General features: G+C 45.8%; 1 protein-coding gene and 1 long non-coding RNA gene across 3 annotated transcripts; one reads left to right on the forward strand and one right to left on the reverse strand.

The window, feature by feature from the left end:
- Window positions 1-3,277: 3,277 nt before the first annotated feature.
- LOC136295770 (uncharacterized) lies at window positions 3,278-18,074 on the reverse strand. 2 transcript variants are annotated; one of them, XR_010722792.1, is made up of 9 exons: window positions 17,706-18,074; window positions 17,414-17,463; window positions 16,810-16,937; window positions 15,439-15,719; window positions 14,250-14,310; window positions 13,101-13,205; window positions 12,225-12,392; window positions 11,887-12,003; window positions 3,278-4,589 (listed from the first exon to the last, which is right to left on the reverse strand). It is a non-coding gene; the product is annotated as an uncharacterized lncRNA (long non-coding RNA). The 2 variants fall into 2 exon arrangements; XR_010722791.1 differs by lacking the exon at window positions 15,439-15,719 and having other exon boundaries at window positions 17,706-18,061.
- Window positions 18,075-19,964: 1,890 nt separating this feature from the next.
- On the forward strand, window positions 19,965-24,173 carry IRX5 (iroquois homeobox 5). The gene is made up of 3 exons (XM_066194291.1): window positions 19,965-20,427; window positions 21,682-22,087; window positions 22,327-24,173. The coding sequence occupies exons 1-3, from the start codon at window positions 20,179-20,181 to the stop codon at window positions 23,091-23,093; spliced, it is 1,422 nt and encodes a 473-aa protein (XP_066050388.1). The 5' UTR covers window positions 19,965-20,178; the 3' UTR covers window positions 23,094-24,173.
- The last annotated feature ends 1,643 nt before the right edge of the window (window positions 24,174-25,816 follow it).

The following is a 25,816-nucleotide window of genomic DNA, read 5'->3' on the forward strand; positions in this document are numbered from 1 at the left end:
ATGCTGAGTAAGATTCCTTGCTTGCTACCACAACACTCACACAATAAGAGCTGTAATTCAAACTAAGCAGGGCTGTATTTCAGTTAAAAAAATAAATAAATAAAAAACCCCCACAATATACTGCAGATTTATTTTGGTACCAAGCAAATTGACATTCTCAGTCAGCATCAGAACACTTCTTTTTTCCAAATAAATATTAAATAGAATATACAATCACTGTCAAATAAAAGTGGTCAGGTCAAGCATTTGTGTGTAGGTGTACAAGTACATACATAAAACATACAGACAAAATATGAAGAACATGAGCAATGTATTGCAATAACAGCTCTCTTCTTAAGGACAGATTTATATAACAGCATAAAACTTGGAAGTTGTCTTTACTACTATTAAAAGCTCCCCAGTATCTCTAGATGTCTGCCTTCAATAAATCCTGGAAACATTCTGCTCACATACTGAGTTTTAAGGAATGTGCAGCATATGTCAGCTTCAATAAAAGCAGTACAGTTCTTTAATTACTCCACTCACCCAGCAGCTGCTTTAACAAAGTATTTTTCTGAACATGTAAAAATGTAAAATACCCAAAAACCCAGTCATCTATGTGCAATGACCACTCAGCATCTAACAATAATGGATATACTGAAGGACAAAAACCTGAGTCGTGCCAAGCCCATAATTCTCAATGACTGACTGTAAAGCACTTAGAGTCAGCATTAAGCTTTTAAAACTCTAACCCTAATCAATCGTAAACAAAGAAATAAAGATCTCACAGTTATTTTCAAAATCTTAAACACTAGCACATAACTTTAAATAATTTTTATGCTTTTTCCGATTTGCACAGCATTCTTCCCAAGTAAAATATGGACTTCTGCATGAAAACAGGCTTGTATTTGCAAGCTGAAAAATAACAAGACCTATTTAAACACATGAGCTAATTATACCTGGCATTTTGGACTTTGTGTATTGATTGCCACAGTGCAGAACACACCCCTGTTGGCCAAAACCAAAGGTGCACAAGATTCAGAAATCTACAGAGACAACCTCTCCCCTCCTCCAAAGACTTCTGCCCACGAGTCTTTTCATGGTACAGGACAGCAAACACCATCTCCACAGGCTGCAGGGCACTTGGAAGAAGAGTACCACTTGCACACAATTGGTGACAGCATGGCAACAAAAAGCCCATTAAAAAGAAAAAAGGCAGATAACTGGATACAATCAACTTGCAATCATTTTCTTGTAATGTGTTAGTGAATGGGTGCCAGCTAACTAATCTTAGTAGAGAACAAACCTAATTTATCCACAGCAGGATGCTGTCAGATTATTTTCAGCCTAATAATTATTCCTAGCAAAAAGGCAACATTACACTTTGTAGAAGTAGACACTCTGTAGAAGATATGTGCTCTGAAGAAAATGTCCATGTGCTGTTTGATTAATGTGGGTGGGGGGAGGATGGATGAACCAGAGAAACCCACCTAAGCCAATGAAATATCCTACAGGAGCAAGTGGCCAGGTGAAAGAGGATCTTTGGAAAAGGCATGGCACTAGGCAACAGGAATATTCCCAACACCCCTCCCAATCCTTTTTTGAAGACATGCTTAATTAACTTTGAGCAACTTTTCAGTGGAAGCTGCTATTCTACAAAGATATTTGCTACACTTAGACTTCTCCCTCCCTTCCAAGCCAGAAGGATGTCTAAGATGACCCAGTCTGACCCCAAATGTTACAAAAGCCACAGAAGCCTGGGAGGAATTCCTCTACCACACCTAGCCATTTGTTCAAGCATATACCTCTATAAAAATATTACATCGTCATTCAAAAGATAGAAAATCTAATATTCCCTTTCTACTAACTTCTAATGATTCATTGGTCTTATTGAAAGTTTGCTCCTTAGTTTGCCATAAACTGATTTTTATCTCTGTGTATTGTCAACACATATTGATTTAAAAATGTGCTATGTCTGGAGTATGCAAGCAGTCATATAAAATCAAGTGTTCCATTACAGATGTAAAGATTATTTTAAGGAATGCATCTTTTATTCAATCAAGTTAGAACTGAAATTAAAGGAGTTAGAAAGTAACCATATAGCACCAGTTAAGAAGGTAAACTATGTTTTGTCCAACATATTTGTGGAGAACACAGATAGAAATCATGTGTTTATAATAATAAACACACCATTATGACTGAGATTCCTGATAGATTCAGACTGAATGCAGCAATCACCAAAGAGCCAGGAAGTCTACTTGAAACCAACCTATTATTTGGAATATTTTTAAGAAGAAAATCTGCCTTCCCTGAAGTTTATTTTGCTGTCTTTTTAGCCCTACCTAAACAGTATGGCAGTTTAACTATAGTATTAGATCGTTTTAAGTACTTGGATGTAAAATTTTACTCATCAGCTTAACATCCATGACAGTGCTCTATGTGAGATATTATTTTGCAGTACTGATTTAACTGTGTGTTATCACTTAGGCAGGTAAATAGATTCCTAGGCAATCACAAGCATTTCATTAAACATCCTACAATAGTCCATTTTAAGATAAAAAGAGTTGTATGTATTATGGGCTGTCTCAGAGAGCTGTGGAGGCTCATCTGCACTTAGTTCGTGGTCAGGGGAGACGTGAGAGTCATTTGGGAGAGGCACATCACTCCTGAAGCCAGCACTGAGAGCTCAGCCATGGCTCAACCCTGGCCTGCTGGAACTGAAGCTCAGTCCTTTCTGTGACTGTGTTCTTTTCACCTGGCAGTGCCCTGAGAGGAGATGCAAGAAGTGTTGCTGTTTTCAGGTTCCAGGCAGATCAGAAAGCCTCTTGCTCTTTGTATGCCCAAGCCAGCTCTAGGAAGGCACCTACACTCCACAGCCTTTGCACAAGAAGGGGCAGTGTTGAAGGAGCTGTACAGTGCACTGCTTTTACTCAGTGTGTCTTTGAGTACTAAAGATTATCCATATCATTCTAATTTTGGCACAGGGAATATCAAAAGCTTGGATGCCTCACCAGACTACAGCATCCACTGATTCAACACTGCAGAGAAGCAAGAGCAGCCACTCCTGCTGGAGGTGTTCTCCTTTCTCCACTCAAGGCAGCTCATGTGTCAAAACCAGCTCTCCTGAGGCAGGTGTTGGCTGAGGCAGCCTCTTTGATAAGTAAAAAGTGTGTTCTCTAGATAATGGAAACACTTGTACCATTCCCACACCTTGACTAGATACACCTTCCTGAAATAGGTGTCTGCCATGTACACACACTCACACTGTTCTCTCCCCTCATACTGGCACACACTAGGAGTAAGCCAAAGAGCACAGGTTTATTTTGCATTATCCAGGATGTCCTTGGAATGTGAATATTATGCATGACAGATCTGCACAGCTTTCTAACACGTTCAATTTCTACCACATCCAAGAGATGTAAGCACACCTGCTGAAAAGGCGACACACCAGGGCCGGTCCTCAGCACCACTCTTGTCAACACCCCACCCTTCCCAGACATGATGTCTGCACAGCTGGTCTGTGTATGCCCCGTCCTTTCATCAGGGTGACCCAGGGCACTGGATAACCAATATTTGATAACACAATTAACTTTGGTTGAAGTGAGTCAGGGTGTGCTCAGGGAAACAGTTCAGTTTGCTTCCCTAGCAGGGAGAGAATGAGCAAGCAAGCGTGCATGAAGCCTCCTTCTTTAACCAGCACAGCTGCTGACAAAGGAGCCTGTATCTTTCGCCTTCTCTGAAGTTAATCCCAGCAGTTTAAAGCAGACTTGTGAAAAAACATGAATCTGAAGTTACTCTGAAATGCTACTCCAAGGACACATTAGTTCCACTAGAGTCGAAGTATACGCCAGACGCAATAGGTCGAGTTCTAGTTGAAGAGATTGCACAGAAAGTAAGAGCTAATAATTCTTAATTTGGCATACATGACATTCCCAACAGCTTCTCTCTCTCCTTCTAGTAATTGTATCTTGGCAGTGTATATATTAAAAAATCATTGCACAAAAGACATATGCTGCTGGGGAAAAAAAACCCCAAAACCAAACCACCTTTGTGTTGTGTCATTCCAAAAACTGAAGACACTGAAAGGCAAATTACACTGATCAAAACACAAAGGGGACAAAACCTCATTCATTCCTTGTTTGTTCAAGAATTACAATAAAGAAACATTTTTTGCAGGAGGCATGGGCAACAGTAATTTAGACAATAATAAATTGAGCATTGTAGCAATAACTATTCCATTGAATAAAAGAACTCTGGCAAGAAACTTTTCATAAGGCATTCAACAGACATTCAAATAAATGAATGAAGTATGCAAGTTAAATTACTTCAAAAATAGACTTTCCAGCAGTTTACCATAATGACAACATTGTATAGAAAGATACAATAGCTCTTTGTAGCCTAAAAATTGTCAGTTTTATTTAACGAAGATGACTTCCAAAAGCATCTTGTCATGACAATCGACTTTTGAGGAAAAAACAACCTGTCATTTGATAAATAGATGAAATTAACTCTCATTTAAGCCACTTAAGCACTCCTCCTTCTTGTTCCTTCTCATCTTGGCAGTAACTGATAAAAAGATTTCAGGGAGGCTCAGTCATTGATGGCAGGATCTAGAAAAGAAACAATTTTGCATACAGTTATTCTCATTCACAGCTTCTAGTTATTGTATTTCACTAACCTGCACTTAATCGGCCTCCTTCCGCCCCTGGCATGAGCACAGTGGACCATGGGCTTCATACAAGTCACCGCTCACTGTTACACCTTACACCATGAAAATATTGAGGAGGTTGCAGTCTTAAGGTGTTAATGCTACATAAAAAGGTAACAGTAACAAAGTCCTGGTAACAGAATCCTGTTATCCATCCACTGTGAATTGCTAATCCCAGACACTGCTTTAGCCGTAGGGACCCCACATTATTCATTATCATGCAGTTCATTACTTATGGGACATGGTTGAACTTGAGCCTGTAACTTCTGGAAAATGTACCACTCATCCACAGGAACACACCAATGAAATAAATGAAGGACCAGATGCAATGGTTACAGCAGAATTAATTAAGAGGCAAACTACAACTGCATATTTCCTCCCCCTGTTCCCCCACCAAAATACATTACCCAAGATTTTATCTGAGTAAGCAAGCAGCTTCAAGAGGAAAGGAGGATATGGACTGGGCAAAGAAGAAGCTCTGAGCCTTGCATATCCAGACTAAGCCCCGTGCAACCCCAGGAGGTTGTGTGCATGGCAACCCCACTTCCAACATAGAGTAATTAATTGTATTCCCACATTGAAGCTACCATGGCACACCTCCACCTTGGCAGATTTCTAGCTGGCTTTAATCCTTTCCAGCTTGCACATGCCAGGTTCCTCACACCAACTGGCCCTCAGTGACAGCTGAGTTTTCAATGCCATACAATACCTTGATGCAAATGGGTTTTGCCCTTTTTTCCACCTTTAGCTAGGCTACACTGCCACTTAGTCACTGCACTGACACAACAACTCCACCTTCCCTGCTGCAGTGCAGCTGTACATCCACTGACGTGACAACGGGAAGCGAGGGGCTCCATCCCTACAGGAGCAGAGCTGCCTTTCAGTTTGCAACTTGCATCATTTTCATGCCGAGGACAGAGCATATGGTCCTTCGAAGGGACATCAAAATAAATATGACAGGTCAGTGCAATCTTCATACTGAATGAATTCAAATGCTGCCATATCTAAATTGAAATGTGTGCACATAATAAAGATTCAAATGACAAAAAAATTCCCCTACCCTTTCTCCTTCTCTGAATTATTTATGAATTCTGCAACTCCAGCTGTTGCCACCAGCCCAAGGACACTACTTTATTTTGGGAATGACACTTCATATTAAAAGATAAGTTAACAAAAGAAAACAAAAAAAAAGAGAAAAAGGACACTGCAGGTCTTTAAAGACCACAGAAAAGCACAATACATCTTTTCCCAGCTCTTACAATGGAAAATAATCAACAATCAATTCTGCTCAAGTTTCTCAACTTGTTTCCATAATTCCAGACACAGATTTCAACACTCATGCATTGAGTCAGCCATGCCTTTTTAACCATTGCAGTTAAGCAAGACTGTCCCAGCGTCTTGGATCCCTCATGTATTTTTATTCGGTTATCTCAGTCTTACAGTTCACCATAAACCATACGCCAACACACCAAAGACTGCGATACTATCGCTACTACTGACAGCTTTTAGTACATAAAATGGTCATTCCAAAAGAATAGGGTATTTGAATATAAGGAATTGCTTTTGGGAAAGCAATATTTTGTCCACAAATCTAAACAAAGAGAAACAACACCTTCGAAGTGTAGTTTAGGGCACAAAGAATTGGCTTCAAGTCATCATGACGTTTAGATGAGCAAATTCTACATAGTGCTGTCTGCCCACTTGTAGACTGCTCTGATTTGGGTTCCATAACAACAGTTCTTAGATTTCAAATAAGTAATTTGGCAGTGGGAAGGAAGCAGCATGGAGAAAGCTCAGCTAGTAAGCACAATTTCCATCACCTACATTAACATGCTCTCCTCTCTCACTTTAAGCTAAACTTGTTTTGTTTGGCTGGTCTCTAGAGCAGTTAGATAACACAGAGGCTGAGTAAATAGGAAAAAAAAAATTTAAAATCCACCATTGGTTTTGGTTGCTACTTTATTTGTAATGGAATCAAGATCTGAATTGTTACACAAAAACACCCACCACAAGAACATACTGATGCACTGTGTTCACTGTGAAATTAACTGAAATGGGCCAAAATTTGCAAGGTGCCGAGTGCTGAGGGACATACAGCCCCTAAATATTAGTCCTTCATGACTGACCAATAGCCTCATCTCTGCCACAAATTATATTATTCCGTTCCCTACCCATGATCATAATTTCACAGTGTTTTCTGCCTTTACCTAACTGAACAGCAATTGGGCTTATGTTCTGCTCCTGGGAGTTCTCAAATGCCACAAGAACTTTTTAACCAATTAATTATTTAGGATTTTTTTTTTTGTCTGAGGTTTTCATTTCCTCCTCCACAGTCCACCTGAAAGTGGACTAACAATTGTCACAGTTCTAACCCAGAAAGATGTATGAATAACCTGCAGAGCTTCCAAGGCAGCATCATCAGACATCTCCACTATCACCCACAAATTAAAACAAAAAGCCAAGAATGCACCATATGCCTTTAGTGCCAAGCACACGGTTCAGGCCTGAGCTGGAATGCCAGATATTCAATAAACAAACTCATCTTTGGGAAAGGCAGCAAAGCCAGAGTTGTTGCCTGTCTCACAAGTGAAAAATGCCTTGCAAGCAGAGCCCACTTTGGTTTCACTGCCAGCACTACCTCCAGCAGTATCTGCTGTTACTCAGTTTGGTACCATGAGCTCATGCAGTGTTATTCAGGAAAAGGAGATGTTGTTAAAACAAACATTTATTTGCCCTTCAGTCTACACCAGAGTTGGCACCCAGCCCTGAACAGTCTCCCTCTTCCTCGCTACTGTGGGAAAGCTACTGAACAAGAATCCTCCCCTTCCATCTCCTGCTGCTGGCCAAAGAAACAAAAAGGTACAGAAACAAAGAACAGGCAGAGAACTTGAGGTGTGTAAAATGCCACTGAGCAGGAAGTTAAGGTTCAACACTGTAACATTTGTACATCTCTTGTAACATTTACAAGAGCCCCAAATTTATCTGCTGTCACAGCTATGTATTTCAGTTTATTACTGCCTCACCATTATTAATTCTCCAATATTTTGGAAATCCCAGGTGCTATGCAAAAACCCTCTCAAAACTACAATTATTTACAGTTGTAACCCACTCAGAAGTACATCACACTTTTTTCCTGAAAACTAACAAATTAAAAACAGGAACATATCTCACATTCCAGGGTTGCCATTTAACTCTCAATGCCACGGGTTCTCAAGTGCCTCCTGAAATAGTTTCTAGTGCTAAAGGAATGACATTTGGAAAAAATCACCTGTGTGCTGATAGGAAAACATCCTTCTGAAGATTTTCACAAGCTAGTTGGATGCAATTGAAGTTAGTCCTCAGAAAATAAGGAAAGTCGTATTCATGCCCAAACATGCTCACTAAATGCTTCTGGCTATGACATTATTTCATAATTGACACATTACACACAAACACCCCAAGAAAATATCTTTTTGTCTATGTCTGGATGGCACAGCTATTTATACCCAGTGCTTCTGCAGAGCCTTCCCAATGTTGCATGAAGCTCCTGAATACAAATGACCAATTGATCCTTTCACATGATAAGGTGGGGTTTTTTTTCTAGCATTCAATACTTCTAATGTTAAAAAAAATTGTACTTCTACATGGTCTTTAATCTAATCCCTACCCTGAACAATTGAAGTACATTCGTATTAATCTATTAGATGCTTTTCCACACCACACCTATGGCACTGCATAAATTACTGTAATTTAAATGAAGTACTGCTTGGGAATTCTCATTTGGTACGAAACATGCAGTGTTATATGCTATGAAAAGAAAAATGTGCATTATGGTAACTAAGTTTTATACCACAGTATATCTAGGTGCTCTTAAACCAGCCATTCTAAACTGTTGAAGGACAAGAATATTAGACTGATCACACAAAATACACATCAGTATGTCAAGAAGTCAATAATATGAAATTAAATCTAAAGTTTATTTAGATATATTTCCACACCCATATTCAGAATCCACATTAAAAATGCCATTATGCTAGCTGAAGAATATTACTGCAAAAGACATTTACACCAATAGTAATTCTATCTCTGACCTGGATAACTTGCATTTTCCTCTTTAAGCTGAAACATATTGAAGAAAAATGCTGAAACATATTGAAGAAAAAAGAACTTGGAGAAAAAAAAATAAACAGAAAAAACCCCTTAAGTTCTTTTGTTATGTTACTCCACATATTACCAATGTTTAAGGATGACTTGTTTAAGACTGCATATTTCAACTATCTAACAGTAAAGAACGAAAAGCTTCTTGCTACAAGCTAAAAAGAAAGTCTTTACCATGCTCCTTGAAGAGCTCATTTTCACATTACTCAGGCTTCATTATGCTGAATCAATATTCGTTTAGTCACTGGGTTATTGACATATTTTAAAATAAAAGTATACCCTTCAGCTACTGCACTCATTACGGGTAATTTGTCTTGTCAGGGAGCAGGGAATATTATCCCAGTCTTTCAGGGGCTGACAGCCCATGGAAATACCTCCCCTCGGTTACAACTGTAAATAATTTTAAGGTAAAATATTGAAAAATCAATGACTGTTTCCTGCAATCTGTCACAAACAAATCAATCATAATCTGCACAGCCAGAGAGTATGATTTGAAGGAGATGAGAGCAGATGTAATTCTTGGCTGGAATCTCTCATTTCAAAATCACTTCACATAATGGTGTCATCATTTAAACACTTAGCAGTCACTGCAACTGCCACTCATAACATCTAGTTGGACAAAACCACAAGGAAGAGGAGGAGAAATGCCACTGCTGCTATGTAAACAAACATTTTATTTCAATGGTTGCAACATTAGCAAATTTCACAGATGTAACAACAAGGCCTGCCTCTCCACAAACATCCAAGATGCTTTTCCTTCTCAGGGGAAGACTGCCTATAAATTAGCCTCTCAAAATGCAAAGCATTTTAAATTTTAAAACCAAACTATGCTTCATAAAAGATGAGAAATAATATCTGGTACTAATACTACTTCTAAAAATATTTTTATTCACTCCAAATTGCTCATAAAGAATCATGCACCAAACTCCTAGGAGATTAAGAAAGGAGAATTATCTGAGGTACCTTTGTCTTTTTAAGAGCAATAAGGACTTCAATGCTCCTTTGTCCTCTACATATTACATTTCACATCTAATTTTCATTAAGCACACACTGACTCAACTTTAGGGTAGGAATCACTGCAAAGTACATGGGAAAGAAAGTCATAACCTACATAAATTAATTGCTAATATATTTTCAACTTGCATTCAAAGATTAAATGTTGTATATGGAATTATATCTATATAAAGGATCAATTGATACACAAAGAACTAACTACTGCACTCAGAATGCTATAAACTGACCATTGTAAATGTGAATAAATTGTGAAAAAGTAATCTACTTTTATAGAGTAACACTAATGCTTAGACCAAAATTATTTCCTCATTTGTCCCCCCACCTCACTACATTTTCACCCTAACACTACAGTGTTTAAAAGAATTCTCTGCAGATAGGACAGGATAAAACTGTTGTGCAGCTGCAACCATAGGCTTAAGCCTGCATTTCTTGCACAAACAAAATTTACAAATGCTCATGGAGTGTTTCCCTCTGGAGTCTATAATTTGAGCTCTTAATCTTTAATGTGCAGAGCCCGTTATCACATACTCATTTTAATCACATTAGCCTTAGCAACTCCTAATGCTGAATATTTATCTTACAACTGTGAGACTAAGAAAAAAATGCAACCAAAAAGATGAAATTATTTTCTCTTTTCTTGAAAAAAATCCCTTAATACTGTTTTTAAAAATGAAAGAATAGGGCATATTGTACATCAGAGTAAACCTCTCCAAGGTTTGCTTTCCTTTAAAGCAGGGTTTAAATCTCTTTATCTTCTACATGGAAAACATACATCTCTAACTCTTTATTGATATACATCAAAACCACTATTGTTTGTAACAGCTGGACAGACTCCCCTTCTTAGCAAAATAAATTATTAAAAAAAAAAAAAAAAAAAAAAAGGAACTGAAGTCTTAGACCAGAACAGGCAGTTAGTGCCTTAGAGGCTAACTAAATGTAAATATCAGCCATGAAGAGAATCAGCTTATTGTGGGGAAAGGCCACTCCACAGCAAAAGGACGCGGGAGGAGGCAGTGGGTGAGGAATTGCTAAAAACCAGAGTAGCTCCTAGAAATGAGTTGCAGTTGCCCACTTTTTCCCTGGATGAGATCTATAATGAAGCTATCCAATAGACAGCCTCAGGCTGCTCAGCCCTGTTAAATCTCCTCCCTGGCCCAGCAATGCTCACAGAGGGAAGCCCAGCTCCCCATACTCAGCCATTGTGTGAGGGAGAAGCGCGGCGCGCACGGAACGTGTCGGCAGCTTCTTCCCCCAGTGCCATTCCCCTGAGCCAGCTTCTCATTTCTTGTGACAATCACCTAATTAGGTGGGTCAAGAATTGCAGAAGATAGAAGAGATTCATTCTTCCTTACATGCCAGTTCTCCTATTTGTAAAAATGAAGGCAACGGCTCTTCCACTCCATTGTAAGGTAGTTAATAAATGTTAATAATAATTAAGTCAGTCACATCTCCCAGACAACACTGTCAGATCTTCTTTTTGCAGTATTTCAGAACTATTTGGCTCCAGAGGGAGCTCCCACAAGCTCCAGACAGAAAAGAACTCACGAATTCCATTCTTCAATGCAAGAGGTCACAGAGGGCTGTGCCACAGCAGACATTTCACAAGCCCTGAGGAGCAAGAGCAGCACACGCTGCTGCACTACAGATGTTAATGGATCAGCACCGTGAGTGCAATTTCCTGCTGGACAAAGCATTAAGATGCTCTAACAGCTAGCGGGACTGTGAAGTCTTTCTGGTTAAGAAGTTGAACTAGATTCAATTTCTTGAATGAAAAGGTATTTTTCTTTATTCCATCTTTATCAAGAAACAAAAGAACTACTGGTTATGGAAAGAGCTAAAAAAAGAAAGACACTGGCTTAAAAAAAGGCTACGGGCATTTCCTCTAGTACCCACCTTCTCCACTTACTGCTCCCACTCATAATGTTCATTTAAGTCACTGGCACACGTTCGTTTATTTAATGCAGCTCCACATGATCACCAAAGAATATAGCAATGCCATATTACATCATGCAACATTACTGACATGACACTGTTTGGCAGTACTCTACCTAATGAAGTTTAGAAAGTCTTCATGTTTGAAAGATGAAGAATCCTGCTTTGAAACAGCTCCTGCCTTCCACTTCTGTCCTTCTTCAGCATTGCTGAGACCATCTCACTGAGCTCACCTGGTGAGGAAAAAAATAGAAAGAAAAGAAAAACATACTTATTACAGTTCTTGTCACCAGCACTTTGCGATTTTCTCAACAGAAATGAGAATAAAGTTGATGTATCTGGAAACATTAACTCTGCATTTTGTAAGTGACTGAACCCAGCACCACAAAGGAAAGTGACCCTGTTGTAATGCTTTGCTTAACGAATCACATCATACTCATAGCAGATTACTTACCATTAACTGTGAACAGGACTTAATATGGTTAAAAAGACGGCAAGCCCAGCTGCAGTCTGGCTTTGGACTAGGTCTCTCCCATATTCAGGGAGGTACAGGATAGGATGGACTGCTTGCTGGGTTCATTTTTCCCACTGTGGATCTCACGGCTTCTCCCTTGGGTGCAATCTATAAAGATAAAAAGAAGGGACATGCGGAGAATGGGGGATGGAACAAAAATATAGTATTTGTCCCTAATTCAGACAGCATGTTTCTCTGACAAACAAGGATTACAGACTGAGCAATGCAAGGGTTTCTTCACCCATTGATCCAGTACGGTTGTTAAATCCCACAGACACTATGTTAGTGCCACATCCCACTGGATGGTTCCAAGAGGCTCACCACAAACAGGTGTCTATGGAAATCAAAGATCTGAGGAACGGCAAAGTTTAATGGCATTTTGCTAATGAACCAGTAACAGCATTAATCACGTGCTCTTGCTCAAAAGCACAACAGTCTAATAATTATATAAGCATGGACACCAATTTGCATCTGAACATTCCTGAGACAAGAGGAGTTCCTCTTAGGTAAAGTGAGGCTGAGATTACATGAACAAATCTAGGTCATAGGATGTGCCAGAAATGCAAGGAGAAGACAAAACCAGGTCTAGCCCCTTGCCTGCTACCAAGTTTTCCCATCCCTTCTCAGCCAGTCTAAAAGTCTCTACACCCTTCTGCAGCCTCCTCTCAAAGAACTACCTGGATGACCTCAGCCTAAGTTTTACTTAGGGACACAGTAGCACAGTGTATACTACAGGGAACATCAGCTGAATTTTAACTGCAGTAATAAATTAAATACTGAAATAAACTTAAGAAAAAGCATAAAGGAAAAAAATACCTTTAAAATTACTTTTGAAATTTAGGCTCTACAGAGCTGTCCTCTTCCCAAGAGACATTCATGAAACCTAATGCCCACAGGAGCTGGGAGACAGCAAGGTCCTTCCTAGACAAAAGCCAGAAAGTCAGCACAAAGTAATTCTCACACTGCCAGTATCATAAAGAAGTCGTAGGCACCTTTTTATAATGACAGAGTATTCTTAATAAAAGCTTCAAGCAGGTTTTACAGCTGCATATTATCCAATGAAACCAGTAATAAACAGTGCTGTAGAATTATTTAGTGCAACTCCAATACGCCGAGTCTCAACCTGGGTTTTATTTATCACACAGGCTAAAATGTTTGTTCTTGGCTTTACAGTAGCAGCCAAGCCTGTAGTTATCTTTTATCCCAGCACACTGCCATCTGGATATTGATACTTTGCTATGGGATATGAAAGGAGAGCACAGTTACCTAATACAGCTTAATTGAAAACACAAGACCTACATATTATACCATGCATTATTATACACAAAATTAAATCTGAAGGGCATGAAAATTTCTGTAGATGTCAGCAGAGAATATTTCAGAGGTAAATGCTGTGATCTTGAGCTGTGCTAGAAATGCTAAAGAAATACTGTGAAAAATATGTGCTTACGAAAAGAAAAAGCTTGTTTTTGCTCTGTTGGGAAAAAAGATATTGCTCAGGAAAGCGCATCTCCTTCAGGAAGAGCAGGAGAGTCATCAGTCACATGTTTATTAGTACAGTAAACTCTGTTATGGTGATCCATATTCACCTTGAAAGGTCCAACTGGTTTGTTTTTTTCCTCAAGCAATGATTTATATAATAAAAAAAGAAAAAATATGCTGGCTCTAAAAATACATTCACTTTAACCTGCAAAAAACAGCTTCAAGAACCATCTACATCTGCACTACCCACATTAAGGAATACAGACTAAAAAGCTCTAATGTTAATAAAACCCCAGAAATTATGAACTGCTAAATAGAATTCCTTGGGTGTAAGGCCAGAAAGGCTACCTGGCTTTATGTTTCTCCTCAGAGAGGTACTGCTGAGCTCGTGCAAACACCAGTCATAAGGACTGCAAATATATGTAAGTAAAGCAGATAAAGCACAAAATCTTTGGAACACAACACTGCTATTAAGTCACTCACCTCTAACACCCACACTGGAGGCCTGATTCCAGCTACAGGAGCTCCCACCACGCTGCAGCACCTGCAGGCAAAAAGGGAATTTGCCACCATGAGGGAAGCTATGGGCTCACATAGATCCCGTAAAACAGCACAGGGAGCCACAGCCACCCTTCCCACTGAGCTGCTCCTCATTTGCTATGAGAGCCAACTAACAGTAGATGTGGCTTGCTTTAAGTGAAAAGCTTGTTTCAGACATGAAAGAAAGCAGTTTTTCATTTTTCGCTCAGAGTCTATTTTCTGCATGTGTCCATGGAACTGTAAGTAAAATAAACCCTGAAGACATTCTTAACTTAGTCCACACTACACCAACAAATTCAAGCAAATAATGCCATTTAAGTTAATTACAGGAAACTTCAAGGGAACTGAAATACAGTTTCAGGTTCTCCCATGATACTGTCAAGATCTTTGGAGTTACATGCTCAGTACAATAACTAGGTGCTTGAAAGGCTTGTCAGCCGCACTTCTGTATTTTATTCGACACACTAAAAAGGCTGCTGAAACAATTTAAAAAAGAAAAAAAAAAAAAAGATGGGAACTGATAATCAGGTTTCTTTCAGCAGACAAGAAGAGATTTAAAATAAAAAGGCTTGGAGAGAAAAACAAAACTCTAAGCTACCTAATACCCACATGCTAGGCACAGAAGAGTTATTCTAGGTGTTCACGAGTTTACACCTCGCTCTCAGACCACAGACACAGAGAGTGTGAACAAGGAGCATCTCGGGCAAAAGAAAGTGGAGGCAGAAGAAACAACAGAGCAGCTGAGGGTGTCTTGCCCAGAGAGCTCCTCCCGGGATCCTTTACCCGGGCTGAGAGCCCAAAACACCGGCACTGCCACGGCACTGCCTGACCCTGGAACTCCCAGCGCTGCACCTGAGGGAAGCAGCAGCAGGGTCTGCAGGAAAGGGCTCCTAAGTTTTACAGTACAATATTTTACATGTATTTTTTTAGCTCTTGACAGTAAATAATGTATTGATTTAACACAGAAAGACACAGGCCCCTCCCTCCTCTTTGCATGCGAATTAATTTTACTTCTATGGTAGCGCAAAGATGAGAAGGAAAATTTTCTTTTCTTTTCATGCCTAATTAAAATATGAATATTCACATGTATTTCTTTTTCTCAGTTATGAGTTGTTAATACTTTTAAATATACCGTACAAAACATCTCTGATGTTTCCAGCAGAAATTTCCACTACCATCCGAGTCTCACAGCTTTTTTTTTTTTTTTTTGTAAGAGGACAGCTTTAAATGAAACTTGTAGAGAAATTTCTTTTTAATTTTTTTTCTTTAGGAGGATTCCCTCTAGCATCACACACATCTTGGTAATGTCATCCCAAAATGAACTGGAGAAACAAATTCAGTGTCTAAGGTCAGGTATTCTGATAAAGACATATCAAAAAGGTTTTGAGAAAACAGCCTCCTTCTCATCTACCCCTGTAAAAAGAAAAAAAAAAAAAAAGTTGAAATGATCTCCTAATGCATCTCCCTCCATAATTCATGCCGAAAGATGACATTTTCTCAGGATCTTAATTAAGATAATGATGAACACCTGTGTCGGCATTCTTTGGCAAGACAGCATTATCCATCATAATCTTTTAAGTACTCTCAAAAAAACCCAACAAAATCGTATGACGGAACCAATCTGTTGCCTCTCCTTGCACTAAGTTTTACATCTCAGACACACAGAAGAACGATTAGATCTTTAAAGACTGCAATAAAAACAGGATCGTTAGATTTTAAAGTTTCAACAGAAAGTAGCTATTAAATTAATTAAATTAAGGTGTATCATATGCAAGATAGCTAAGTTTAACTCCATTCACTACAAGCCACCTGGAACCAAACCACTTGCAGTTAGAGCCTACCAATAGCTGTACTTTTAAAATATAGTTTACTGTTACTTTCAGGATCATTCTGCTTATTTTCATTTGTTTCTCCTGGAAAGAAAATATTCTCAGCTGATCCCTACTGTACATTCATGCACTAATTTATTAAGCCATTTTATGCTGCACCACGTTTGCACAATCTAAATGAAATTATGCAAAAGAAACCAGTGTAGAAAAACAAATATGCAAATTCAAACGTTGCTATATTTTGGGTCATTTTTTGTGCAGTCATCTCAAATCCAAGTTTCTCTCACACCAAAAACCCTACTGGAATCCAACTACTAAACTAACCAAAGACCCTTTTAATAGCTTTGCAGGACCAGCCCATCAGACTGAAGGCTATAAAAATAGGGATTTTTAATTATTTATTTATAGAAGCTGAATCTAAATTCACATGCCTAAATTTAAATAAAGTCAAGTGTGCACAGCCAGCCTGTAAATCTTCCCCACTTTTAAATCAGATTTTAAGGGCAAGTGTTTTTTCTATTGCATTAACAATTTATCTTCCAAAAAATCATGAGAAAATTAAAGAAAGCCCAGAATTTTGACATCAACTATGCACTGTTATAGTTTCACCGGCAGCTGCAAAATACACAAACTCCTGATACCAAGAACTCATCCATACCTTCAAATGCACATACCTTCAGCAAAAATGCAGAGAAGCAGCAAATGAATCCTCAAGCCCCACATTTGTTAACAGAACTGATGAACGACGTAAGAATCTTGAAACAAACTTCTTATTTCCCTTCGATCTGAAGGCTGGAAAGTCCTGCAAAGCAGATTAGTCTTAGGCTTTCACATTTTAATATGCTGCTATCAGAGGAAAAAGTTGCTGTGACTAGTCATTCAGTCATTCATAGAGCTATCAATGTGCAAATAAAGCAGAAAATAGAGACATCGTTAAGAAATGAGTCTCAAATTTGATATAAAGTGAAGGTGACAACCACAGCAAAAGAACTATAAACTAAATGTTTCAGTATCTTGAATAATTATCTACAGTTCTTTTAAAACTGCAAAGAATATAATAGTGGCATAATGTAGTGAGAATGTCAGTTTGATAGGCACTTACAATCCTGACGGCATAAGAGTCCTATCACTACCGTTTATTAATCAGCTCTGGTATTATGTTTGCAAGGCATGAAAGTATGCATGAACTCACCACAGTTTCCAAATGTATGCCTACAGAAGAAAGATTAGTGGAACATCAGAAATAAAGAGGGTAATTTTACATGACGTTAACCTTACCTTCTCTTCAAAAAAGTCAGATGCCATGGGAAGATGGTTAAAACTTCTTCCTACAAAGAAAGGAGCACGGAAAAGCAGTTAGTTATTCTACTCACATATAAAATGAATGTTAAATGTATAAAACTTGACCAGATGATATCTCACTCCCCGAACAAGGGGGATTGTCAGAGGATTATGACAGAAGAGCTTTCGAGTGGAGAAAGAAATGCAGTGCTCCAGAGCGATCGCTATAATGAAGCCGGGGACAAATACCGGTGACACTGAGCAGTCGAAAACTGATGAAAGTGCACACCTGTGTGGATTAAGCATGTAAGGGAGCGCGCCAGCCGGCGATGGACCTCTCTCGTTTACCGGGGCAGAACCACACGGAGCTTAAAGAGATGAAATTCCGCACACCGCACATGAAAAAAAAAAAAAATAAATTTATAAAAAACAAAACGAGGGGCGAGGGAAGGGCAAGAGGCTAGAGGAGGGAACGGCCAGACCGAGCGCGGCTCGGCAGCAGCACCAAGGAGGAGCCGAGCCCGGTGCGGCCCCGCCAGTCCCGCCCGGCGCTGCCGGGACCAGCGCGGGGCCGGGGCCAAACCGCGCCGCCCGTCAGGGGGCGCCAGGGGCGGGGCAGCGCCGCCACAGAGCGGGCCGCGCTCGGGCCGGGCCCCGCTCACCTCGGCCCGGGCCGGGCTCAGCGCACCCGGGCCGGGCCGGGCTCAGCGCAGTCGGGCGGGGCCGGGCTCAGCGCACCCGGGCCGGGCCGGGCTCAGCGCACCCGGGCCGGGCCGGGCTCAGCGCAGTCGGGTGGGGCCGGGGGCGGCCGCCGCGGCCCGCAGCGCCTCCGCGCGCCGTCCCGTCAGCACCGCCTCCGGACTCCGCCGCAACCGCGCCCGTGCTGCCACCGCCCCTCCACACCCCGCGCTGAGGGACAGCTCCGCGGGCCCGTGGAAGAAGCGGAGCGCCCGCCGCCGGCGGGGGAACAGCCAGTCATGCGCCGGGACGGCCGGGGGCGGGTCTGGCGGGGCCGCGGCCTGATGGGTACTGTAGTGCGGGGCAGGGTACGGCGGGGGACTCTGCTGTACGGCGGGTAGCGCCCGCCCCGCCGGCCGCGATCCCCCCCGAAGACAGCGGGGACAGCGCGCCCTTCCCGCCCAGCACCGGCCCTGCAGCGCGGCCGCTCGGCGAGTCCCAGCCTGCGCCCAGCTCGGGGCTGTGGATGCTGCCGCCGGGACGGAGCCCGCACAGCCGCCGCAACGGGAGGGACGGACGGAGGGAGCGGGGCGGCGTCGGTGTCGCCTCCACGGCGACACGGGGAGCTCCTGGCCCGGCCTGCCCGTCTTAAAACACACCCCTGCTCCTCGCGTCTCCGCGGACGTCCCGCGGGGGAACGCGGCGAGAGCATTAGGGTCGGGAAACGCAAAAGTTACAAAATAAAACAAATTCTAAAATTATAAATCTTATGATATCGCCCCTCGACCGAGAAAGGCACGGCAGATCCCGATGGCCGAGGGTCCGCGGCCGCTGGAGCAGCTCCTTGCCTCAATCGCAAGGGAAAAAAATGCGAGAAGGGAATAAATCGGGATATGTTTCTATTGGGAAATATATCTGGTGGAATCACAGGAGATTACATCTTCTGATCGGCAGGGATTTATCCCGGTTCATATGGTTTTAATCTGCTTTCCCCTCGACCTTTCAATGAGCCGAGGGCGGGGGGAGGATACCCGGTGTGTTCCTTAGATCCGCGGGCAGACCCTCGCTCTGAGCGCTGTCTGCGGACCCATCTTAGCCCCCTCCGCTCCCCTCCGGATCGCCCTTCTCCCGCGACCGGCGCTGGGAAAGACTAAATCCTTGCTGACCCCCGCTCCTGGCCGGACCCCCGCCGCCGCTCCGCCCGCACAGCCGCCGCAACAGGTCCGGTGGCGGGGTGGCCCCTGCCCGCGGGAGTGACCGGCCGAGCAGCCCACGGACAGGGCTGCGGCTCTTCCCGGACGAAAACCTCCTTTTTTGTTAAGAAAATCAAAACTAACAGCACCAGTCCGCCGTATACCCCACCTCCAATGATTTAGCGGAGGGAGGGGCAGGGGCAGAGAGCATGAGGAGGGGTGGCTGTGCAGAGGGGGAGCCGGGCGGCTAATAAATCTTATTAAAGATCTATTTTTTTTTCATATACTGATTGGCTTGCATTCCGGCGCAACGCGGCTCCGCACGGTATTTAGCACATGCAGAAAGTTGGAGCTGATCTTAAATGGCTCGGAGGTGACTGCAATCCAGGAGCCGGCGCACTTGAGCCTCTGAGCGCTGGGGAGGGCCAGGGAAGCGCGGAGCCCTCCCGCTGGTTGGGCCCGGCAGCGGCAGCCCAGCGGGGTCCTGCCAGTCCTTCCACTGACAACACCCCGCGAAGGAGGAGCCTCGCCGGGCCGTGCTGAAGGCGTCAGGAGCTGCAATTTCCAACTTAGCATCTTGGCAGGACCCTTCGGAAAGCGAGAGCGAGGAGGAAGGGAAAAAAAAAAAAAGCCCCCAGTGCAAGGGGGAGAGAAAGAGAGGAGGGGGGAGGGAAAGAGGGGAAAGCAAGGGGGGGAGAAAAAGGAGGAAGCGGTGCCCGGCTGCAGGCGAAAGCGGAGCAGCAGCCCCGGCGCAGAGCAAGGTGCCGCCGCTGCCCAGCTGGCGAGGGCGGAGAGGCGCCCGCGAAGCCCCGGCCGCAGCCGCCCCAACCCGGCAGCGCGGCGGCTCCCTCCCGGCGCCTTGGGCTCCCGGGTATATGTGTGCGCCTGGCCATGTCGTATCCTCAGGGTTACTTGTACCAGCCGTCAGCGTCCTTGGCTCTCTATTCCTGCCCGGCGTACAGCACCAGCGTGATCTCCGGACCCAGGACCGATGAACTTGGGAGATCTTCTTCGGGCTCCGCTTTTTCCCCTTATGCCGGATCTACCGCCTTTACCGCCCCTTCCCCGGGTTACAACTCCCACCTCCAGTACGGCACCGACCCGGCCGCCGCCGCCGCCGCCGCCTTCACTTCCTACGTGGTAAGAGCAGCCGCGGGCAGCCGGCACCGCGCCGGGCACGACGGCATCCCGCGGGTGCCTGCGCCCCCCCCCCCCCCCCCCCCGGCCTGCTTTTTGTTCCCATTTTATTTTTGAAATCCCGGGGACAAAAGGGAGCGCGGCTCCCCGCCTCGCCGCCCAACTTTCCCGCATCACCGCCGTGCCCTGCCTCACACTGTTGCTGGCGGCAGCGGCGGGCAGGGCCGGGCGCGGGGGGAGCCGCCGGCACGGCCCGGGCGAGCAGGACCAGGGCAGGCAAGGACCGGTTTCATTCCCTTTAAAAAAAAGAGAATTAATATTAAGTATATAAAAACCGCCAATCATAGTTCTGCAACAATTAGCTTGTTGTGATTGAAAAGAGAATGAACTCAGGACCGGTCGGCGATGGGAGAAATCCGGGCAATAAATCCAGGCAACTTTCCTCTGCACGGCGATAATTAGGCTTAAATATTGCAGAGCTCTAATCCCATGGCCGCGAGCTGCTCCGCGGGGCTGCGCGGGGAAGGGAAGGGGAAGGTAGGGCACTGCGCCGCCGTGCGCGCCCGCGGGGCACCGCGGGGCCAGCCCGAGTGCGGGACATCCACACCGCAGAGCTGCGGCCGCAGCCAACGCCCCGCAGCTGCCCCCAAAAACCGGGGACTTCGGCTCAGCTTCTCCTCTGTGTTTAGGGCAGAGTTTCACAGTTCCTTTTCACCTTCTTCTGCATCCTTTTATTTTCTTTTGCCTTTTTTATTTTTACCCCTCTTTCCCCTGTTTTTGTTTCTCTTTTATCTTCTTTTCTTCTCCCTTTTCTTCTTGCCTTTATTTTTGCCTCCTCCCGTCCCTGGGCAGGGAGGGGCGGCCCAGCCCGCCCGGCCGCCTGGGCCCGGCAGGTTGTCTGCCGCGATCGCAGCGTGGGGGGGGGGGGAGGGTAGGCTCCGGTCCCCCTGCCGCTGTCCGCCCCCACGCCGCGCTGCCCACTTGCTTTTCCGCTCCTACATTTGGGGGAGAGCTGCTGGATTGCTGCAGGCAGCCGGTGGTCTCCTGGGGCCAGAGACTACGGGCCCCGGAGAGCCCTCAGGCCCTTCCTCCCGGGAAAGAACCGGGGGAGAAGCCGGGCAGGGCCCGGCGCGGGGGGAGAGACGGTGGGGCGCGGGCAGGGGCTGCGGGCAGGCCCTGGCGTTGCCTTTGCCCTGTCATTGCCGCCCCGCGGCCGCTGACCTCGCCCCGCCGGGCCACTCTTCCCTCTCTCCCCAGGGCTCGCCCTACGACCACACGCCGGGCATGGCCGGTTCCCTGGGGTACCACCCGTACGCGGCGCCGCTCGGCTCCTACCCCTACGGGGACCCCGCGTACCGCAAGAACGCGACGCGGGACGCCACGGCCACCCTCAAGGCCTGGCTCAACGAGCACCGGAAAAACCCCTACCCCACCAAAGGAGAGAAGATCATGCTGGCCATCATCACCAAAATGACCCTCACCCAGGTCTCCACCTGGTTCGCCAACGCGCGGCGGCGGCTCAAGAAGGAGAACAAAATGACCTGGACCCCACGAAACCGCAGCGAGGACGAGGAGGAAGAGGAGAACATCGACCTGGAGAAAAACGACGAGGACGAGCCCCAGAAACTGGAGGAGAAGGGGGACCCCGGGACGCCGGACACAGGTAGGACAGCGGGCTCGGCCGGGTCAGCGCGGCCGCGCCCTCGGGGCAGCCCCCGGCCCGGTGCGCTGCGGCCTGTTCCCCCGAGCGGGCAGCCGGGGCGGGGGGAGCCGGCGGGCAGCTGTGCGGGCCTGGCCACGACAGGGACCGAGGGGTGGGTGGCGAAGTGGGTGGGCGGGTTTGGGGGCGCAGGGCGAGCCCGAGAGCTGCCCCCCCACCCCTGTCCTTTCTCCCCTTTCCAGGAGCAGCGGATCCCAAGGCAGCGCCGGGCTGCGAGCGCCTCCAGGAGTCCCCCGGCCCCCGGGAGGCCGAGAGCGGCCTGAGCGACTCGGATTGCAAAGAGCTAGCGGAGGAGCGGCTCGACGGGCCGCCCGTCCCCCACAAGGCGCCCGGCGCTTCCCCGCTGGGACCGTGCCCGGCGGGCCGCGGGCCGCCGCCGACGGGCGGCGAGGAGCCCCCGCCGTTCCGCCCGCCCTCCGCCGCCGCCGGGCCGCCGCACGCCGCCGACCTGCACCCGCTGCTGCCCGCCGCCACCGGCGCCTCCGTCATCCACTCGCCGCAGCAGGCGGCCCTCGCCAAGCCCAAGCTCTGGTCGCTGGCCGAGATCGCCACCTCGGCGGACAAGGCTAAGGAGGCCGGCGGCGAGGCGGCACCCCCCGGCCCCGCCGTGCTGGGCGGCGGCGGCCCGTCCCGCTCCCCGCCGCGGCCGCGCTCGCCGGCCGCGCAGTGCCCCTTCCCCAACGGGGCGGTCCTGCCCCGGCCGCTCTACTACACGGCGCCCTTCTACCCCGGCTACACGAACTACGGCTCCTTCGGGGCCCTGCACGGGCACCCCGCAGGCGGCCCCGCCGCCGCCGCCCCCGGCGCCCACTTCAATGGATTAAATCAGACTGTCCTCAGCAGAGCCGAGAGCCTGGCTAAAGACACTAAAATGATCAGGAGCCAGTCCCAAGTAGACCTTTGCAAAGACTCACCTTACGAACTGAAGAAAGGTATGTCCAACATTTAATATCGGCTTCTCCTCCCTAACCCCTCCTGGGACTGTGGTTTTGTTCCTTTTCTCTTTTTTTTTTTTTTTTCTTTCATTTTTTTTAATTTATTTGAGAGAAATAATAAATTGCTTTGGCAGTTATTTTTCCAGTACCAAAAGAAAAACAAAACAAACAGAAAAAGACCAGCTCCCCCCTCCCTCCCAGCACCCTCTTCAGAAGTTTATAGAGTCTATTTGAAATGGCTGGGTGGAAACCGCCCAGAAATGTCTTAAGCAAGTGAAAAGCAAACGAGTGACACGCTCTCTCTCAAACACACAAAGCAGAAAGATTTGTATTAAATCTTATTCTGTATATTTAATGTAGCTTTTTTGTATTTAAATTGATAATACAGTATCTTTGAAGTAAATTATGAAATCAAGACAACTGTACAGGCATTAATGTTGTTTTCGTAATATAAATATATACATTTCTGTGTCTTTTTCCGAATTGTTTCATAGTTTTAAAATATATATATACAAGTTTAATTTAATTTTTTATGCCTATTGTTTTTTTTTCCTTGGGTGTGAGTTAAACTATAATGCAAAAACGAGACGAAAAAAAGAAATAGGTTATACGTATTAGATTAAAAAACAAAAAAAAAAAAAAAAAAAAAAAAAAACAAAGAAAAAAACCTGCAGCCGCCTTTGTAAAATGCAAATATTTAATTAAAAGAGATTTTTAACAGAATCAAAACCACTCTCTTTTTGCAATGGACAGATATGTGCATAGCTGCGGAAAAATAAAAGCACGTCTTAAATGAGACGCGGGGCTCCATTTAGGACCTCACGCTAGTACCTGAAACCTTTTTGGAAGTGGCAGGAAATTTTTAAAAGGTCGGGGGGCTCCGGAGGCGAGAGCGGTCGCGGCAGCGGGACGGGGCCGGGTGCGGGAGGGACGCTGTTCCCAGAGGTGAAGGCTTAAATCAGGCCACGCACAAAAGCACTTGTTAGAAACACCAAATCGAAGCGCAGTCCCATCTTTTAACCTAATTACTTCCAATCAGTGTCGTGTTTTATGCAAAGCAATCAGCTGGTGAACTTTGCTAATGAGTTCGATTTTCTGCCAGATTTAGCCCGCGTCTCTGCAGCGGCGGTGCTGCGGCGGCAGCCGGAGCCGCCGCCTGCACGGGCAAAGGCGCTCGGTGCGGCGGGGGCCGCCGCGGCCCCTTTCCCTTCCCCCGCTCCCCGGCGCCGGCGCGCAGCTCCGCTGCCCCCGGCCCGCGGCTTGCGGCTGTCCCGGCGGGGCCCGCGGGGGCGCAGCCCCGCGCAGGGCCGGCCGCGGGCGCGGTGCTCCCGGTGCTGGCAGGTAGGTGTCACACTCGGCCCGGGTTTGGCTCCCGCCGCCCGCTCGGCCGTGCGGGAGTCCCGCGGGGCCGCGCTCCGCTCCGCGCTAAGCCGCGGCCGATGGTGGGACGGGGACCGCGCCGCCGGGGCGATCCCAGCCACCAGATGTCCCTTGGGTGCGGGGACAGAGAGCTCCCTGAGCCCCCTCCACGCCGTTCTGCCGCTCCGCAGCCCAAGGCAGGGGGAAGCGGGTCCCCGAGCGGATTAGGGGCTCCCCAGCGCGAAACCTCGACCAAATGTCAGTTCCCGCCGGTGCTGCTGCCCGAGCAGCCCGGGTCCCTTGCACAGAAATAAGGGTGAGGACTGTTCCAGCACCCAGCTTCGGGGATGGGTCTCCCCTTGTTCAGGGTGAATTTTGGGGGTGTCAGCTGTACGCTGACATCGACGCCGCTGATGTGATGGGAGTATGACTGGGACCTCTGGGGCTGATGCCGAGACACCCCTCCGTTTGCTTGGATTTTTTTTTTCTTTACGAGCCAGATAATTATTTTGTAATCTCTTCAACTTTGTCAGAGCCATTTATTAGCTGTAACAGGTTTATTCATGCATATTTACATTTTACGGGAATTTAAATAGTAGTTTGTATTTTGAGTTTTAAAGATACAGTCTATGTTTGCTAGGTTATACGATTTTTTGTAGATAATGTGGTTTTAAATCAAAATTGTTTCAACCGATGTAAAAAGAATCAAATATTCCTGGGATAATAGTATGTTATTTTGCCATTTTATTAATGATAAATGATTTTTTTAAAAAAAGCACTTGAATTCCTCCGTCGGATATTTCATTTCCAGTCGGTGAAACCTGCAGGAAGGTGTATTTTTCGAGCAGCAGTGAGCTTTATTGGACTCACCTGCCTTGTTTAAAACGGGATAAAGTTCTCGCGGCGAGGGGCAGGGGTAGAAGCAGCCCCGATGTGCGGGGCTGGAGGCAAAGTGCCCCGGGCCGCCTCCCGCCCGGGCTCTGCCGGCCCCGTTCCCCCGGCGGCGATCGCCTCCGGCTGAACTCGGGAAACTCTCCAGCGCCCTGTGCTAGAGGGAGCGACAAAGCCCCTCAGGACCGCGCTCCCGAGACAACAGGTTCCGCAGAGGAACGGCTACCTCAAAATAAACAGGTTTCAATTATTCATCTAGCTATGGATTTTTTTTTAATTGTCTTGCTACCTTTCCACAGCTGATCTTCCGATCTCTGAAAAAGCTATTTTGCAAAGCAGCTTAGGAGCCTCGCTCGTTCAAAAGCCCTATTCCTTATACTCAGGGCTATTCTGAATAGGTCTATTAGCGATCTCAATACGGTTTTCGTTTGATGTATAAATTCCTAAGGGAATTAACCGTTTCCTTTAGGTTGCAGCCTGTCGCCTA

This window comes from Chamaea fasciata, unplaced genomic scaffold (assembly GCF_029207755.1).
Source record: "Chamaea fasciata isolate MVZ Bird 193981 ecotype frontalis unplaced genomic scaffold, bChaFas1.0.hap1 SCAF_12, whole genome shotgun sequence".
In the NCBI taxonomy this organism is placed as follows: Eukaryota; Metazoa; Chordata; class Aves; order Passeriformes; family Sylviidae; genus Chamaea; species Chamaea fasciata.

What these genes read in the sequence shown, in the direction of transcription:
- IRX5 (XM_066194291.1), top strand. Translation starts at nt 20,179, where the DNA reads ATGTCGTATCCTCAGGGTTACTTGTACCAGCCGTCAGCGTCCTTGGCT. An exon ending in CCGCCTTCACTTCCTACGTG is followed by an intron (nt 20,428 to 21,681) that starts GTAAGAGCAGCC and finishes CTCTCTCCCCAG; the next exon opens with GGCTCGCCCTACGACCACAC. An exon ending in CCCCGGGACGCCGGACACAG is followed by an intron (nt 22,088 to 22,326) that starts GTAGGACAGCGG and finishes TCCCCTTTCCAG; the next exon opens with GAGCAGCGGATCCCAAGGCA.